Source organism: Rhipicephalus sanguineus, chromosome 3 (genome assembly GCF_013339695.2).
Source record: "Rhipicephalus sanguineus isolate Rsan-2018 chromosome 3, BIME_Rsan_1.4, whole genome shotgun sequence".
Lineage (NCBI taxonomy): Eukaryota > Metazoa > Arthropoda > Arachnida > Ixodida > Ixodidae > Rhipicephalus > Rhipicephalus sanguineus.
Genome location: NC_051178.1, coordinates 133,256,276 through 133,275,781, shown reverse-complemented (window position 1 = coordinate 133,275,781; position 19,506 = coordinate 133,256,276). Strand labels below are relative to the sequence as shown.

The following is a 19,506-nucleotide window of genomic DNA, read 5'->3' as shown; positions in this document are numbered from 1 at the left end:
CCGTGATAAACGCTTAACATCACGAGGTTTTGGCATGATACACACTTGATTTTCACATCACCATGCGGCCTAAACGAAAGGCACTACACAAGTGCTTTTTGTTGTGTACAATGACACAGCGGTCTAAATCAAATCAGTGTTAGTATTATTGAAACCCGCCAGCAATGATTTGATTAAACTGCACTGATGCAGTTCTGCATGTCTCAGACTTCATATCCCGGATTAACATATACTAACATGTACTACACATACTAACATATAGCAATGTAAATGCTTCAGAGTTAATCTTGAAAAGAAATGAACTCTAATATTGTCTCAGGAGGATATCCACTGCACCTCAGGTAAAAAGGTTTGCAAAAGTGACAGCGAGTTGTGCAGCATTGTGAAGTCTCAAAGGCACAACCTGTGTGTGAAACCTTTATATCTTAAAAGCTGGACACATTGCTGCACAGCAGGCTCACTGGCATATTGAAGCTTCTTAAGCATTGGCAAAATGCTTTGTGCAAGCAGCACCTGGTACCTTGGGTGCCATATTAGCAATATGCTACTGAGCACTTATACTTTGAATTCATGCCACGGTCAAAGCCCAGCACTTACCCTCGCCTAATGATCAACAGTTCAGTGGTACCAAAGAATGCAAATAGCCCTGCTCCTAGCATAGTCCATGAGCGGCATAAATGAAACGATGACTGACCAAAATCTTAGTGCGAACACCTGAACAACAATTTGCAGAGTTACAAATCATATGGTATATCAATTTACGTTCGCTCTTCATCAGCAGCAACGGCACTTCATTGGCACAAAAAGGAATGCACTGTGCAGGAGCAGAGCCAGGATTTTATTTAGGAGAGGGCGTTCTCCACCCTTATGTGCACACACATATTTATATATATATATATATATATATATATATATATATATATATATATATATATATATATATATATATATATATATATATATATATATATATATATATTATTCATTCACATAATGGGTGTAAACAAATTGTGCATGTGTGTATATGGGGGTGGTGCAGGTTTGGATACCCCTGGCTGCACTAGCACTAATGGTCTGTGTACTGCTACATGATCAGCCATGTCTTCTGATGGTGAAGTAAGAGAAACCACACGCAAGTCACATTTAACATTGTTTATATACGTCTCAAAAAGTAACAGATGCACCTTTGAACAACTTCACAGGCCTCGAGAAATCAGCCATGTTGTCCGAGCGCAAGAAAAAAAAAAGATGAAAAAATAAGGCTCAGAAGAAGCAAAGTTCTTTCAAGCAGGCTATGTACACATGGTGTGTTTTAGACTTGTAACCTGACATGTTACACAATAAAATATGTTACAAAGAAAACAATAAGCAACATTTAGGTCTTCATGCGTTGACGCTTTGCACAGTGAACAACGGCAAGTAAGACAGATGACAGGGGTTAGCCAAACATATTCCACAAGGATGTGCGTGTGAAGGGTGTATGAGTAACTGAAGATAATTTAGTTTTTCAGAAACTGTTTGGCACAGGAATGAGATGCTTCACATAAACTTGACAAACGACTCATACTGGGCATACAAGAATGAGATGTCAGCAGCCAAGGATGCTCCAATGTATTCTTAAAAGGAGCTGCCCTACGAATGTTATGACATACTTAACCAGTGCTTATACAGTAGCCACATTTCACCTATACAAACTCTATTACTAAATGCTAAACAAGTGGCTTCTCATAATTGGGGGGTACCTAAATATGAAATAAGATTGAACACCTAAAGCAAGTAAGCTGCATATTAAAGAAAAATTTAGTCAGTGAGATTAGTAACAAGCCTGACATATAATAGGTGAATGTTTAATAAAATATGATGTTCCAATGGCAGTCTTAAGGCAAAAATATACAGCAGCCTTGCACAAGTGGAGCCGAACGATGACCAAGCTTTAAAGATAGAACAATTCTTCCTAAGGGCACGATAACTTACGATTCTTTCTTAATGACTCAATTGAGCTATCAGCATGATCCTTTTTGGCTGTTCAATGAAGCAGTCTTGTCTTACTAAATGTTTTATCCCTTTTAGGAATGCAGACACTGGTTCAGTTAAAAGAATTTGACACTAGAAAAGCTTCTAAATAGTATGAATTTCATAAAGCACACCAAATTGTCAAAGTAAACTGCTTTAATGCCAATACTGGTCAAAAGCAGTTTCGCCTGGCTTGATTCGATAGTATTCCCCCAGCGTTACAGAGAAAGCCCCTGAAACCGACTTGCATTCCTAATATTCTCCCTTTACAGGAATGTACCCTTGTACACTCTGACTGGTTGCCACAAATGGCCTGTAGCTTATATCAATGCTGACGTAATAACATGTGTCACTACTTGAGCTTGCAGATAAGAGAAGCTTACTTTTCTTACTTTGCAGTGGCTGCAAGATTTCCCAATTTTTTTTTTCTGACCTGCATGATGCACAGACAAAGTTTGAGCACCCTGCAGCCAAATTTTTCTTATCATAACATTACGCATTTTCCTTGAGCGCAACATGAACTGTTAACAAGGCATGCACAGCCGCTGTAGTATGTCAACTACAGCTGTAGTTGACATACTACAGTATCACAGGAGCACTGCTATGCACATTCTTTATCTATATGTGTACGCTTGGCAGGACACCTTTAAAGGGACTCTGAAATGGTTTTTTAAGTTTTGTCAGCATTTAGGCAAGAGTATCCCCAAATCATTCACACCAGAAATTAAGCGACGCACTGTGTACCAAGGCCGCTACGGACAATTATATCTATACCCTCGTCCTCGCCACTGCCTTGCACCCTCAACTCACAGACACGCTGGCGATCGCAGCGCTCTCATGAGCGCATTCGACAGTTTGAGCTTCACCCAGTCATGACCTCCGATACTGCGCGCAATCTCGGACGCCCAGTGTGCCCGGCAGCACGCTATCTGGCAACAAAGACGAAGCTCGCGGAGTGGTTGATATCTGCTCAGATAGGTGCCGCCACACTACCAGCCGATCTTATTTTATTCTCCTGTACGACGACAACCTGCAAAAGCATGCGGACAAACAAAAAGAACTCAAGAACGATCACCGATAAGCGTAAACTCGGGCAGTGTGGTTGTGTCTTCAGGGGTGAAGTTACAGCCGCAAACGCGTGCATCGTGGCACTGAACGGATAGCGAGAGCGCGACGCTCATTGCAGCGACGAGCTGAAGGGATTCCGCTCGCCAGATGCCTCACAAACATTGCACGATGTCGCAGCTTCACAAGTCACCAATTGCTAGAAATTGCTAGATATGTGGTACACAACACGACTAAGGCAATTCATTGTGTCCAAGAAAAGAAACCTCGAGATAAACACTGTCGCTCAGCTCACGTCAACACTGAGCACGTTGTAACACAGGCAGACGACGCTCGCTGCCCACAGGAGGTTTAGTGACGTGGACTGGACATATCCAACCAGATCAGCCGCCTGCGTGACGTCGCACTTACAAGACGACGCGCACTGGAAGTGGGTGGTTTAAAAACGTGTTTGGCTGTGCCGCTTTGATCTGTGGCGATTCGCAGCTTTAAGCCTTGTAATAAATTACACAGTTTACACACAGAGCCTAAATCGGTCTGTAAATGATCCTTAGGACTCCCCAATGTGTTCGTACAAAATCATCAAAACCGTTTCAGGGTCCCTTTAAAACTTCTCAGCATTATCTTTCAATTCATAACAAGTAACACCTTCAAATATTCTCTGCAGTGTTAAGTTTAGCTCATAGCACTTCAACTTGCTCTACAAGCACACTCATACATTTGCTACGGTGACGCTAAAGAATGTCTTATCCTTTAAATAGGAACATGAAATGAAGCTTTCAACATTCAAAGCTTGGTCATTGTTACACGCAATGCCAAGTATGGAGTAAAAAAATTGTTTCAAGAATTTGTGCAGGCAGCAAGAGATTTGTACTCGGTGCTGTAAATCAATAAGATCCAGAGTGTATAGATGAAATAAGGCGGCATATATACTGCATTTCAGAGAGTTGAAGCCAGATTACTGCAAACAAAATCAAAATAATAAATCACTAGCTGTACTAGGCAAACAGAGACCCATCACTCAAACAAAGCGGACGGTGCCAGGCCTGTAAAACCTGTCCACCAGCAACATCCTTACTGCGACTAGAATGACAGGGCAGATCTGTATGTAATTTCAAGTTTAGACAAAGCTGGTCACGAATGCTGACTAGAAAAAAAGGGATGCAGTGAAAAACATATGGTCATAAGAAACAACAACACCACAAACAATGATTTCAAATACATGCAAAGGTGCTGACTATGCAGGAAAACACAAGGAACAGACTGTACAGAGAACACACATTGAAATGGTCCATTCCAGCCCAAACAACTGACCACTGCTACTCAATGCCAACACTGCGTGCACCGGGCAGAGTGTGCAGTAGATGAACAATTCCCCACACGCAGGGCACGACAACAACAAACGTGAATGAGGTAATTTACACTGATTGCCAAGCATTGAGGGTAGTGGGGTGTGTAATGACATTGGCTTAATGGCTGCAGTCTGTGAGTGATGACTTTACACAATGATTAGACATTTGAAGAGCACTGCTGATCTACAGTATAGTACAGAATATAGTACATAAGCGAGACTTCCCAATATCACTCCATGATAGTCTGATTCTCTACACTATGCTTGCATTAGCGATTAAGAAGGCTTCTAGCAGAGGGCCCATCAAAACCAAAGTATGCACGACCACATAAAAGGGGCTTAAAAAATACAACAGCTGATAGAACTCCAACAGTAACGACGGGTAAATAAAAATACCTGATTTTTACACGCAACAGGCACACACAGTTGCATGCACATTTGTGCACCCTTTCTAATTCTCAAGCTTTTCAGCTCTCAAATGAGCAGAAATACATGCCAGAGGTTGCTCATCTATTCTGCAAAGCTCTGCTTCCAATTCATCAGGAAGATGCCACTTATGTCAACCTCTTGTTAGTGTATAGTGAAAAACATAATCACAGAGACATAGGCGTGCCCAGGGTTCGCCTTCAGGGGGGGGGCAAAGGTTCATCGCTGTGCCCCCCTCCCTATTAAGTCAATGTATGGGCAGACTTTGTGTCCCCTCTTCTTAGCTAACTAGGGAGGGTGGCCGCACCCCTGCCCCCCGCCTCTGCGCATGCTTATGCACAGAGACATGCCTCAAAAGAAGAAAAATGGTGTCATCGCTATCATCATCATCGTCATACTGGGTGATATCAGCATTGAAGGCCTGCCAAAGTTCAAACTGATGCACCAATAGCAAAGTGACCAAAAAACTGCTCACCAGCTTATCACCAGCAAATTACCTGTGCAAATGCATGTTGACTGAGGACCTTCAACAATGCAGTCAAACAGAAAGCTGCCACATTTTTCTGCCATTTCTCATCGCTGCAATTCTCTCCCCCTCTCCTGCCCTTCCACACACACAGACGCAAAATTAACGGCACAATGGCTATGTGCCAAAATTACAAAACTGGCATCTGCCATGAACAGAGGCTGCAGAAACAGCCATTCTTTCTTTGAAAATGCACATGCATAAGGTACCTAGCATGAGAAGACAGTCTAGGAAAGTCTTCATCAAGAATTATCTTAAGCTGCCAATCACACAGATGATGAACACCAGTCCTACATGACAACATATACAAGTCCCTCTATCCGAGTACTACGTAGCAGCTTGTTGAATTTTGGCACATATTAAAGAAATGCCAATGGTAAAAAGGAACCGAGAACTCTTCACTATGACATTCCTTGAATCCTGCACTGAAGCTTTGAATCATAATACCCAAATATAGTTATAATTACCAATGAAAACAAAGTACTGTTACAATTAGACCATCAGGGGCACAGACATACTCTCTGCCACCTCCACTTCGATCATGCCACAATCCACACTCCAATTCGATGATGGATATCTCAAGTTACGTGCAGTTTCCATGATCTCTAAAAAATCAGTATGCCGTAAATTGGCATGCACTACAACTTTCTAATATAAATGACTGCCCTCAAGTCCTTATATAAAAGCTAATTAACGAGCTTGTGATAATTATTCGCATCTGTCATTTTAGCTGTGGCAAAGTATTTCCGCTTCGACGTAGAGTGTGTTTGCAAAAACGACTGGAGCCTGACTGCCATAGAATTTTTATTAAAAATCTGCATTGTCTAAAAAAAGAAGCCCACCCTCTAGAGCAACTAGCTTGCTCCTTCCCAGCCCAATTCCTCTTGATCGAAGTGAACGAAAACTCAGGGACCTGTATGTTAAGTTTTCCAGTATGTACAAAATTCTGCTCAGCTGTCAACTTCCAACATAAAAAAAAGTCTTCATTGACATAGCCAGGTTGCTCGAGTTGTTAAGAGGCAGAAACGAGTTTTTGTCACAGCAGAGAACCCAGAACTATTATGCAGAATAAAAACAGTCACTATGCAGCTGTTGAAGTGCCATTGTGACTTCTGAGGCACCGTTAGTAGAACTACAGATGGCTTATCAATGACATGCACTCAAACTTTCCTCTTTTTTTTCCATGCATGCTAACAAATTTTTCACATTCTCTTACACAGTTGGCACACACAGACTGCTGTACATTGGTCCTCTCAACAGCAAGAAAACCACAAAAGAACTGAAATAAACCCAGACACTAACACATACTTAAAGAAGCTGCAAATGAACCAACTATGTATAGAGAACATCTTATGCACAGTGGACTAAGTCTGCGACATGGTAACAAACGTGTGGGCTGATGCCTACAGGGAAAAGGAATATGCTACACACATTGGAATGTGAATGTCAGCAGAATGATACTACACCCCTAAGACAAGAGCAGGCATCTCTGGGGTTTTACTAATGACACCTGTGTTTGCAACACAGTGAGAGCTCATACACGTAGGCCTGCCCGGTGCTCTTGTGTGTGGCATTCACGACAATAGTGATGAAAAACAATTCATATTTATGCGCATACGTATATGCAGGTGGAGCAGTTGGGCCTGCATCACGCAAAGTCTTTGGAGCGAAAGTGGCGCGCTACAACCGGTTGTTGGCAGATTCGACGACTGGTTTCCGTCTGCCCGTCAGAAAATAGGTGAGCATGTCCCCTTTGCCCTTAACAGTGATGTAACCACGGCATTCCAGTGGGTAGCCCAGGGGTTCCAGTATGCTGTAAACTTCCTGGGTCACCTGTGCACAACATAAAATGCAAAGGTTGAAATAAGACCATGGCCATCAAGTATGGTCCATGGCTCATTTCTTTTCTTTCTCTTGCACATACATAACTTACAGAGCTAATGCATTAGAACATCTGTAATTTCGCATTCTGACACTTCACGATGCAATTTTTCTTCATTCTTGCGGTGATTGCAGGTCCGAAATGGCATTTTGACCACAGACATCATGACCACCACCATTTTGATTATCTCAAAACTTCGAACCAGCATGCCCACGGATATGCTCACAGCCCGTTTATGCTCCTTCCTCTACACTTTCAATAGCTACCTTCACTTGCGTCTTTTCTCTTATACTGCTTCTTATGCGAGCCAAGAGCCACAAGGGCTTAAAGCCCCTCCTGCCCTCACGCTTCCAAACAATCTGCACGAAACTGTTTCGAGGTACAAAAAATGTGAGAGCTGCCCTACCTGAATTTTTTCCACTTCGCCCGTGGAATCCATTCTGCTTGCAACATTGACAGCATTGCCCCAGATGTCGTAATGCGGCTTCTTTGCCCCAATAACACCAGCGACAACAGGTCCCACATTCAAGCCTGCAATTACAATTAAAAGTGCAGTTAGACAAAATATGAGGACTGCAACAACAAATTGCAGTGTTAAAATAGCTGAAAATGGCATCGTATTCCATTCATTTGTTGACAATTATGAAAGTGACTGATGTAGCTTGCACAAAGTACACACAATTTCACAATAAATTTGACCTAAATGTCCATGCGCTGCCTGGCAGAGATACTACAACCTGTGTATTAATTACCTCTGCACCCACGGAAACCACTTGGTCTGAGTATGCATGGTTGATACTGAAAAATGTTGCAGCTTGGGCATGTTGGTGCTCTTTAGGAAATAATAAAAAAACATGAATTTGACATGCAGAGGTGTGTGTCTTCCACCAGTTTGTGCCTAGTTGACATTTATTCATCCTTACATAGTTTAATGCTCCAGTGTATGCCATCTTTTATGGTTTTACTCAGCTCTTCCCCATTTTCCAATGCAGCAAAGAGCACATGAAAATAACCATACAGATTCATGTGAATAAGCCCCCTAATCGAGCAACATGTCCCTGGCTAAAAATCAAGATATGAAGAAAAACCCCGAATGTACACTATTCACGGATTGAAACACGACAACTTAGGTCTAAGCAATGCACATACTTTCATTTCCGCAATGTTCAGTTTGTGTCATATCGGCATAATTTCGACTCAAACATTTACATCAGAGCCAACATTACCTAGAGCGGCCACAACATAGCGGTATGACCTTGTTATCTCAGGTAATTGCGCATACCAGTCGTTATGCCCTAAGTTTTGAATGTCATATTTCAATCCGTGAGCACTGTACATGTATGTAGGCTGGCTATCACAGGTGCAAGTTGTCCTTGTGAAAGTGCACCCCTCGGCACAGCCCATCAATCATTTCACCTGCATGGACTGCAGCTCATTCATTTTTCTTACTGCATGAGCAACAAGCATCCAACAGGTAGACAAACACCGTCGAGTGAAGTGGACAGCTGGGCAAAGTAATGTGCTCTACCAAGCAGTCGTTTAATGCAATCACTTTGCTATGCTGTGACTTTAATACTGATAATCACTGTGATCATACCGATGCACTCTGGCATATGGCTATGTCTCAACTACTATGGCATGGTGTTATTGTGCATGAAGCTAGAGGTTCACGTTTTGACTGAAGTGGTCAAAATGATGGAAATGTTTTAGGTATTTCTAAACCACAATTCAATCATGAGACAAAAAGTAGTATAGGTCAGTGAATTAATTTTGCCCACCTGGGTTTGTTTTTACATGCACATAACTCTAAAATACTTTCCCATTTCTCCCTATTGAAATGCATAAACTACAACCTAACTGGAACTTGCGATCTTTAACTCGGTAGCACAATGCAATAACCACTAGGTTACTGCTGTGGTCGCCACATTGACATCATGAAGACAAATCTATGGAATCATAGAGCAAACACTCTGAAGACTGTCAATTATCGTAAAAGGTACTGGTTGACTGGTTGTCAATAACCTGGACGTAAGCAGTTACACCTCCATTGTGCCGTCACATCAGAATTCCAGACATTACATCTGTGATTACCATAAATTTAATAAGGAGTGTCAATTTAGCCATCATATAAACAAGAGGAGATGTTTCTGCCGGAACATGATTAGTGTGACAAACATACTATGCCTGTTGCACTAACAAGCTCCTTTTCAGCTCCAATTAACCATTACCAACTTGTTTGTGCAAGTCCAATGAGCATGTTGCGGTCTGCTCTTGCTTACTAATTGTCCCACTTCCCGTCCTATGCCATTAATGACTGTATGGTTTGTGTGAATACAGCAAACAGGTGTTAATTTGCATCTCAGGTAAGCATAAAAAATATTATAATTATTGAAAATCCAAAAAAGACCATCTCAGGAAATACTTGGAACAGAATTCAGATCTGTTAATCATTTTTTAAAAGCAATAAAAAAGCACACATTCAACAGTACCACCTGTACTACTATATCTGCTGATAACTGCTGCCATTTTAGGCAAGGGTGTAAAATGCGCAGCAAAAGCCCATGCACTGATCATTGCACCCCATCTGTGTCACTAAGAACATCAACAAGCAGTTTTTGCATGCAATGTCTAAATCCGACAATGACAAGGACCAACTGATGCAATCAATAACACAGACTGTTCGTGAGTTCCGTGCAATTTACAAGTGCCTGTTTTGGAATCGAGTCTCAATGCTTCACGCGCACCCTAAATGCGATTTCACGTGCTGTGATTCTGCAATGCAAGATTCTCCCGATTAAATTGATTTGCATCATTTTAACAACCCTAATATGTGGCAACATGAAAGCCAATGCCACTACTGGTACCTAACGATGTCATCTGTTTGCTTTCCATACTATCCCTGTCACCGAAGCATTGCGCATAGCACACACAGTGTTAATTGAAATGCCAAATTAACATGCTTCTGACAGCACATTTTTTGCATGTATGGCAAGAACCCCATTCCACTTATATGGATCATTTGAACTTTTGAATTAACACAGCATTACACCATGCACCAACAGTGATTATTCAAAAGCTCATAGATTGATCTTCTCAGTCATAGTAGCATACAATGGCAAATGAGATTCCTTGTGACACTGGAAAAAAAGCATGAAGCAGAGAATTTCACAAACCTATCCTGATCTTGAAGTGGTTGAAGGAATGCTCGTTGACATGATGAAGTTGCTCCTGCATCCTGAGTGCGTATTCTGCCAAGGCCACTATATGTACATTGTTTGCTATGTCCTCTTGTGTCATGGTCAGCCCTGACGCTGCCATATACGTGTAGCCTGTTGTCTTGATTTTCTCTATGCACTTGAACTGTTCCTCTGATAGCAACTGCAAAATATTTGGAAACATATTTTTTCCGTCAACCTTTCTTACATAACAACGTCCATCTGCATCGATGTCAGAATAAGTATACATCAGAGTACTTCATAAAGAAACACAACAGTAAGGGTGCACGGACTATGTCGGGCAGCATCATGAAAATCACTCGGCTTTGTCTTTAACCTCTCACGTGCCAATTTTTAATGAAGAAAGAAGCAGCATAATGCCAAATTTCTTTTACGATTGATTCTTTGGAAACTGCACTTGTTACTGCAATGCTAGCAGTTATTTTCTGCTGTCCACGATGACCAAAGTTTTAGATGTTTTTGAGTTGCACAGAAGTACGGTCACAGAAACAGCCCAGTTATGTAAATCCTGAAATTTCTTGCAACAAAGGCCAAGTACATTTTTGTTCTCCATGCGATGCACTGCTCCTGGCGTTGCGAGCAAAAGAAATTGTAGAGGCACCAGCGGCCAACTGCTTTGGTTAAGCCCCGTGCACATCACAAAGGCCACTTGAGAATCGAATTCATTCCTGCCATAGGAGTGTGCGAATAGTGAATTTTAGGACCGAATCGAATGGTGATGACATCGAATTGAATACAAATTGAATACTGTTAGAATAGTTTTCGAATAGTATAGTAAGGCCACCATTTTCGAAGAAGCATTAGAATTTCATAACATTTTATTTGCAACAAATATTCACTAAACCTTAACGAAGGAACATAGCAATTACTTTCAACCGACAAAAACTACTACAATTACGTAAACTGAACTAAGGTCGTATGCATCAGCGAGCATTCAGGATATTTTGTAACTATACACTGAAATAAGCAGTGTCTACAGCAGGCAAGGTGGCTCTCTGTCAGCAGCCTTTAAATAAAACTGAGGCATAAGAATTAAGCAATGCTGAACTGAACACCGCACATGCACCGAAACGATTAAACGAAACAGATAAACCAGTTATCACATCATGGGCCTTAATACCAAAGGCAGGTAAATATCATCGTTAAATACTTCATCTGCAAGAAACTTTACATAAACATAACACTTTCATCCGTTGTTCGTCATGTACACATGCACAAATGCTGCACTTGTAAAAATTACAAAAATGGAGCCGTAATCCGGCTCCATTCAATCGTCCCATGATCAATCTCATGGTGACAATAGCGGATTGATGACACATTTGCTCCGGCGACACTGCAGTTTTTAAGCAAAAACGCCTTTACCTGGTGAACAATATAGCGTCAACAGTCTCTTAAAAGCTGGGGCTGCATGCATCTTGGTAATTAAATTGTTAAAACAAGTAAAAATGACCTCTCGCTGTTCCAACGTTTCAATACTTTGGGTTTCGTCATCTGTGCTGATTATGCGAAAAATATTCAGTGTTTTAAACGTACACAATTCAATTCAAAATTGGTAAGCTGCCAGCTTGTAGAAAGATCACGTGCTTCGTGACGCCAGCAGGCAGAAAAATAGTGTTCCACACTTGCAGTGCAGTCATGGCTACTAGCAGCGCTGGACTAACACTTCTACGTTTAAATGCACGTATATACCCGATAAAGTGGACGGGAGGATGAACGCTGCTGTAGTTCAGCAGTAGAGCATCGGACGCATTATTCCAAGGTCGCAGGCTAGGTACCTGCTGGTAGCAAGTTATCTTCTCTTCTACATTACTTTCTTCACATTTACATCATAATTACTACAAATAACTTCCCCTATACTTTCCTATACTTCTACGTTTAAATGCACGTATATACCCGATAAAGTGGACGGGAGGATGAACGCTGCTGTAGTTCAGCAGTAGAGCATCAGACGCATTATTCGAAGGTCGCAGGCTAGGTACCTGCTGGTAGCAAGTTATCTTCTCTTCTACATTACTTTCTTCACATTTACATCATAATTACTACAAATAACTTCCCCTATACTTTCCTTGGCTTTCTTGTCTGTTAGTTCTAATCACTATTCAATTCATTACACAAAATTTTCAAATATTCGCACACCTTTATGCCATTGCAATTACAACAAAATTGAAGTGGAAAACCCAACTCTCTATGGGTTTCCATGTCTGAGCGTTTACCTGAGGCAAAGGAACATCCAAACATACAACAATAACGCTACAAAAAAGAACAAGTGTCGCCACTGCAGCCACCAAGAATAAATAAGGATGAGCGGCCAAAGCTCCAGAACAATTCTTTACTAGGCAAGGGCTAGCTCCAATCCCCTACTTCATTGCTTCTATTGCACTTCCCTCAAACCCATGTCCCAATTCTTCATTTCCTAAATCGTCATTTTTACAATTGAGGAGCGCTCGACTCCAATGACATTTCTGCCAAAAGCACCCAATAAAATCAGCTTTCTCGAAAGCTGGTACCATTAGGAGAGCAAAATTTAGACCAAAACAATAGAATGCCTGCCATTCATCTGCTGCACACTGTAAATGACAGAAAATCACTGGATGGGTCGTCATTGGCATATACTGAAGGAAATGCTGGAGAGGAAGACTCTCCTTCACAAGGCAAAGGTTACTTCAAGCAATAAACACTGAGTGATGATGCAAGTGCATCCCATTGTTGTACTTTTTGCAGTCCCATTACAAAACCACTCTTCAAATGATGGTTCGCAGACAGCTGTACTGCGAGACAGGTGCACACATTCAAATGAGAAAACATATTCTGCAATCTTGGCAATCGGCTGTTGCATAGCTCTGCTCTCTTCAACAGCTTTTGTCTATTTAACTTGTCTACATACCTTCAAACATATCAGCAAATTGCATCACAGACCACGCTTCGCATGTTATACATTAGAGGCACTTGTGCAATGTGCCTCGTTGCCAAACTTATGCAACAACAAGATGTCTGCGAGACTCTCTCTTCAACCAACAAAATTCTACAAGCATTGAGACAGAAATATGGTGCAATGCAATGTTTCTCCAGGAAAAATTATTCTTTGCCTTGATTGCTTACCTCATCAAAGTCTGCAATGATTTCGTTCAGAAGGCGTAGGCATTCCACACCTTCATTGTTGGCTTCCAGTTCCATGTAGAATTCACTGAAGTTTGGAATGGATGCAAACATGATGCCAGTGCTGTCTCGCTGTTCGTGATACAGGTCCTGGAACCAATAATTGAAACAGCAGCAACTGTAACAGTACTTCTACTGCAATTTTATGCTGCACTGTGTTTTTTCAGTGTCAACTGTGGATTTGCATCAAGGACACACCGGCTGTAATTGAATAAACTGTCACAAGCTATATGTCAGCCATGCCGAACATCAGTCTTTTATTATAATCCTTGCCCATACAGAGCATAACAGAAGCAAGAGCCATCACAGCAAACACCTGGAAAATGGTAGTCCAATTATGCGATTTTTTTTTTCAGGCAGCTCCAGTTTAGTAGGATTTCTCAGATTAGTGATATGTGCTTTGGCTCTTATGTATTAACTCAGCTTTGCATGATGAGTTTTGATATGACAATTAATCCATGCTTTACAATGCCATTTACCAAAAGCTATTTACCAGCAACTTATTTCTGAAAAAATTGCTATGCCATTGTGACACTGTTGCCAATTATCAGCCATTAAGCCCCCTCCCACATTTATCGGCTCAGAACACAGCTTTCGACGCTCGAAGCATAAAAACGACGAGTTAGACGAAAAGCGCTTGTAGGATTCAACTACCCGTCAGTATCCTTCAGAAAAAACAAAAAAAGAAAGCTAGATCTCAACCCATTAAAACATTTTAGGAACTGTCAATGATGCCGGCAGCCAGCAGAGTAGGCTGCATGGGATGTTGTCGGTAATGCACCCCCACTGGCTGGCTGCAGTCACGTGACCAAACTGTCGACATTCTTGCATCTGTGGTACCACGGCCGCTAAATAAAAAAAACAAAGGTGCGGCCTGCTGTATGGGTGCATTTTCAATGGGGGAACGCGTGACATGCGGAGTTTTGAAACGCTACCAAAGGGGCACTGCACATCGGTAAACCACGGCCGCTATTAAGCAAACACTCCTGCTGGAAAGGAGCAGCTGTACGCTTGCTTATGAGGGAGAAAAGGATGCGGTTTTTTTGTTGCAATGCCTCTATCAGTGATTGGACATTTTACAATAACCGCAATGCCCAAGACCTGGTATGTTCCGCGGTGCAGATTAGTAACTGTGAAGAAGTCTGACATTCACATTGTTCACTTCAAGCAAGACGACTTCAAGGTAGAGCGCAAGGTGCTGCGACCGAAAGCCATGCCGACCATATTTTCATCTTCTCCAGCATACAAGCTACCCGCGCCCTCATTCAAAAGGTAGACGACTTGTTCATGTTTCGCCTGCTCCTTCCATATCGGACAGCGAACAAAAATAACAAGACGAGTGCAAAAGATATCAGTCACTTGCGTGCAGAAGTCGCTGAAAAAGAAAACATGGTCAGTGGAACGACGTCGAACGCGGAAGCATTCTCTGGATTGGACGACGGCCTACGCAGCCCTGCCGTTGATGACCACGTTGAAACGCGAGAGTTAAAACCCAATAAACCTTCAGTTCGGTGTGCAGCACTGTGTGTCTTCCCACCATTTCTTGTGTTCGTTTGTCATCTGCGGTGTTTCTCCAAGACGTGAGTATGCACCAACTCGCGCAATTAGCCACTTTGTAACAATATTTAGGTAAGACGGTTGCATTTACTGTGTTTCAGCAATGCAATTCAATGTTAACAACTCATGTTTGAATTGGGTGTCATTTAAAATGGCACTTATTAGTGCAATGCGAAGTAGCAATACACCAGACTTAGAAATTATATGCGTGGCAGATATTCCATGTCACACTAGTTTTTTTTCTTTTTTTTTCTGGAGAACAGTAACTAATCACGCATCTCTAAAAAAGCCCCCTCAGTGAGGAAGTCACCGACGCAGATGACAAAATATAGAGCATTCAAACAACTGAAAATATCAACAAACAGCAGTGGACCACTTTTGTTCCCAGCAGAAGAATAGAAAAATGATTGTTCAATAAAGTTTTACATTCATTCATCCATCCATGTGTGGCAACGGCGCTTTGCCGCACGCTTGTAAGTGTCTCCATGGGAGCAAAACCCTCCCGCATATACTAGCAATAACCGCAAAGGAAACCATACTGATACGTCATCTGGCGTGTCTTGCATATAAATAGTCAAAATGCAATCACAGGTCAACGTGAGGCAACTGTAATGACCACTAAAATGAATGCACACAACCGGCTGGCCGCCTGAGCGAGCGGGTTTTCTTTACCGTTGTGCAGCTCAGCGGCGGTGGGAGCAAGAACTAGCGCTCCCACCAGGGGCGTAGCCAACAAGGGGGGGGGGGGGGGGGGGGGGTTGGGGGGGTTCAAACCCCCCCCTCGAAATTTTTCAGTTTTGCTTGCGTATATAGGCACGCACACATACAAACGCACGTACGAACATACATAAAGTATGGTTGAACCCCCCCCCCCCCCCCCCCCCGAAAAAAATTTCTGGCTACGCCCCTGGCTCCCACTGGCGCAAAAGAGCGTTCGGCAGGCTGTACCTCTTTTTTTTATTTAGCGGCCGTGGTGGTACTGTGCCGGCAGCCGGCACTATCGACCCTGGTGTTGGCAGTAGTGATGCTGGCAAAATAGTGAGAACTGAGAAGCAGCACGTTGTAGGTTACTGCCCTCCAGTGATATCGGCCAACCACTGACACTGGAATTTTTTTTGGTAGTGTCTATTCTCCCGGCAGTCGCCTCCCATTGGCTCTGCGAAGTCACGTGACAAAGCTATTGGGAAAACTGCCTGCGAGTGTACCTGCGGGTTGTTCGTTAATGCTCTAAGCATAGGAACTGGTATTGCGTGCATTTCCAGCCCGTGCGTCCGTACGTGTACGTAACAAGTGCTTGCTGCTTTGTTTGAGTACCTATTTTACTGCTGCCTTTATTACCTATTACATGACACGGGCTGTCAAGACTATCGAATGCTTCGCCGATGCAAGCAAGAACAGACTGATTGGTGTTGGCAAAGTGCAACTTGCACTCAGTGATCACTTTTGATGAAATGGAAGCGCAGATATTGCGATACAATGTGGAAAACTGCGTTCAGTTAAGGGAAAATTATGCAAGAACCATTCAGCGGCAAGAAACTGTGTGGGAAACCTTGTCGGCAAGGTTTTCGATGCACAGAAGCACTACCAGTCCAAAACCAATAGTCAGAAAATACGTGGCCTCTCAAGCAGCCAGTTTTGCCCCGACTTGGCTCGGACTTTCTCTCAAATGCAGAGATTTTAAATTTCGAGCGGCAGCACGTCGCAGCTACTGTGCTATCCAGCAGGTACTGGCTCGAGCCAATCGTTCGATGGAGCGATCACGACAGCTCGTTTTCACCCACGATATTGCTCGTTTACTTGGAGTGAGAGTGATTTTGAGTAAAATGCCGCTAAGACTTCGACTTTCAGCCTCTAACCGGGAGATCGTGGGGTGCGGGGCAAAATTAGATATTGCGTAAGGAATGAGTGGGCTCTCCTGCGACCAGTAAAATAACGACGCTTTGCTACAGTTTTGCGGCAGTTCGCGTTCAGCTACCGTGAACGCCGAATATTCCTCACAGCAGCCGGCATGGTGATATAAAAGGCGTTCTCCCGGCAGCGTTGTCACGTGACTTTGGCAAGCCAATAGGAGGTGACTACCGGAAGAAATTTTTTTCAGCTATTCTCCCGGCTGCCGGGAGAATAGACACTGCCATTTTGGCATTTTTTTTTCTTTCGGCGTAGCTATTTTGCCGGCACACTACCACTAATGCAAAAATGCCGGCAGTTTGTTCACGTGACAGCAGCCAGCGAACGGGGGCGAAGTGCCAACAGTAATAAATACAGCCTACTCTGCAGGAAAAATGGGGAAAGTTTCAAGATTTTACGGTGTGAGCGCCGCACCTCAGGCAAGCATTCAGAAAGGCGTACCTCATGCCTGTGATCAGAAGAGAGGAAGTATTCGGCAACGTGGGCCGGCAAGATATTTCCCAGCAACTTTCGATTGTATGCCTGTAGGTCTTCCATGTCTTCCTTCTCTTCCATCGCTTGAAGCTTCCACAGAAAGTCCAGGCGAGACGTGGCCTCCGTTTGGAAGCCATGGATCACAAGGACCGCTATGTAGAGGCACAGCACGAGCACCACCACTGTCTTCAGGTATAGCACATCAGTGGCGCTATAAAGAAAAAAAGAAAAGAAAGTTACCACTGATATGTTAGCAACGCTCTCAGACAAAACGAGCACGACACCTCGTTTCCACCAGCGTAATACGCAGCAGGGCAAAAGAGCGATTGATGCCGATAGAAGCAAGTGAGATCGAAAAAGAACAACACATACCAATATTAGCAAAGCGAGCCATGAAAAGTGCAGAGAAACAGACTGCACTGGGAATTTACAGGAAAACTGGTCACGTAGGCGCGTAAGATAACAAACATCCATTTAGTGCGACACGACGAAAGTACACAGAGCATAACCGCGAGCACTCGCTGCACATGCTAAACGCCGCCATTGTTACGCCGACACTCATTGTCGTTCTGGATTGGCTTGGGTTGACTCCGATTGGCATATCAAAGCTTGTTTCAGTTTCGCTATGAAGAGGGTGAGACCCATGCCGCCTATGCGATGGATCTGGAAAATTTACGCGCACGAACGAACGATATCTTTATGGGCTTCGGCAGAAGGATAAGTTTCTGACTTCTGCATAAACAACATTTCTACAACTTTTTTGAGGAGACAAGACGAACGCTGCACACTCTGGGTTTATCATGAATTTTTTGGCAGCGGTTGCGCGGCGCACGTTTCTGCCCAAGCTGCTGCGCATTACATAAGCCAAAGCTCAGACAAGTAAGGGTACCGAAGGGTGAGGCGGTCTACTTCGCGTAAACAAAAACAAAATATATTGAAGGTCTTTGCAAAAACTGCACAGTCATTCTACTCTACAACGTGTAAATGTTCAACGGACCTACTTCCGAGCCGGCCGTATTCACAAAAAGCTCGAGGCTAAAATTGCTGTGAATTCCACCAAGGAAAACGACCGCGGCTAACGGCAAGCGACACTTGAAAGAATTTTGATTGGAGATATATCTCACAGTCAATCCACTTCAGATTTCTACAACCGACGGCTGTGCTTGCCGCTATCGTTGGGTCTTGAATGCCGCTTGCTTTTCTGGGCACGTGTCCACTAAAAACAGTCGCACTTGTGACTATAGCAAGCTATTAAAGGACCCTGCTGTAAGTCTTACCACTGCGTTATCACCACCACAGCGTGACGTACAATAATAATGTCAAAATCCGCCATCTTGGCATTTTAAACAATCACAGAGGCGTATCAGCGCTTTGAGCCAATGTGAGCGAACAACAATAAGAATGGCAGTCCCGTGACAGGAGGCGTTGGTACGGACCACTGCAGCAATGCTCGTACACACGTCCTCATGCACAACAACACTGGCCCTGTCGCTTGAGCGATATGTCATAACAGTGACTGTCAAAAGATGAAAAGTGATGCGCAATACTCCGCTTGTAGTGCAGTCTACCAAAATCATTCCGTCGTAAATTATGTATGCACGCGATAATCTATGCGCTAATAAACTCTTTTCCTCCACTCAGAACGTAGAACTTCTGGGTGCATTAATGCTCATTGTGAATATGCTGCTATGCAAGCGTCCTATAGGTCATATGTTTTGGAGGATTGGCAATCAGAAAATGAGTATGGCGCTTATTAAAGGGGTCATGAACCACTTTCCAAGTAATGATCTAATGACCTTAGTATCGGAATTGACTGCCTCCCAATTCGATTGCCGCAAAAATTCTCGAATCCGTCAAGATTCAGCGGAGTTACGGGGGTTTGGCGCACGCTCCCAGCGCTTTCTCTCTTTTC

General features: G+C 43.1%; 1 protein-coding gene across 3 annotated transcripts in view; it reads right to left on the bottom strand.

Moving 5' to 3' along the window:
* Positions 1 to 1,137: 1,137 nt before the first annotated feature.
* The window catches only part of LOC119387173 (adenylate cyclase type 5), a 179,115-nt gene continuing 160,746 nt past the window's right edge, over positions 1,138 to 19,506 (bottom strand). For all 3 annotated transcript variants that reach the window (XM_037654484.2, XM_037654486.2, XM_037654485.2), the window contains 5 exons: positions 17,562 to 17,805; positions 13,599 to 13,745; positions 10,437 to 10,641; positions 7,670 to 7,794; positions 1,138 to 7,214 (listed from right to left, as the gene is read on the bottom strand). In XM_037654484.2, coding sequence (XP_037510412.1) covers positions 7,062 to 7,214; positions 7,670 to 7,794; positions 10,437 to 10,641; positions 13,599 to 13,745; positions 17,562 to 17,805 — 874 coding nt within the window. In that variant the 3' untranslated portion in view covers positions 1,138 to 7,061. The remainder of the gene's footprint in view (positions 7,215 to 7,669; positions 7,795 to 10,436; positions 10,642 to 13,598; positions 13,746 to 17,561; positions 17,806 to 19,506) is intronic.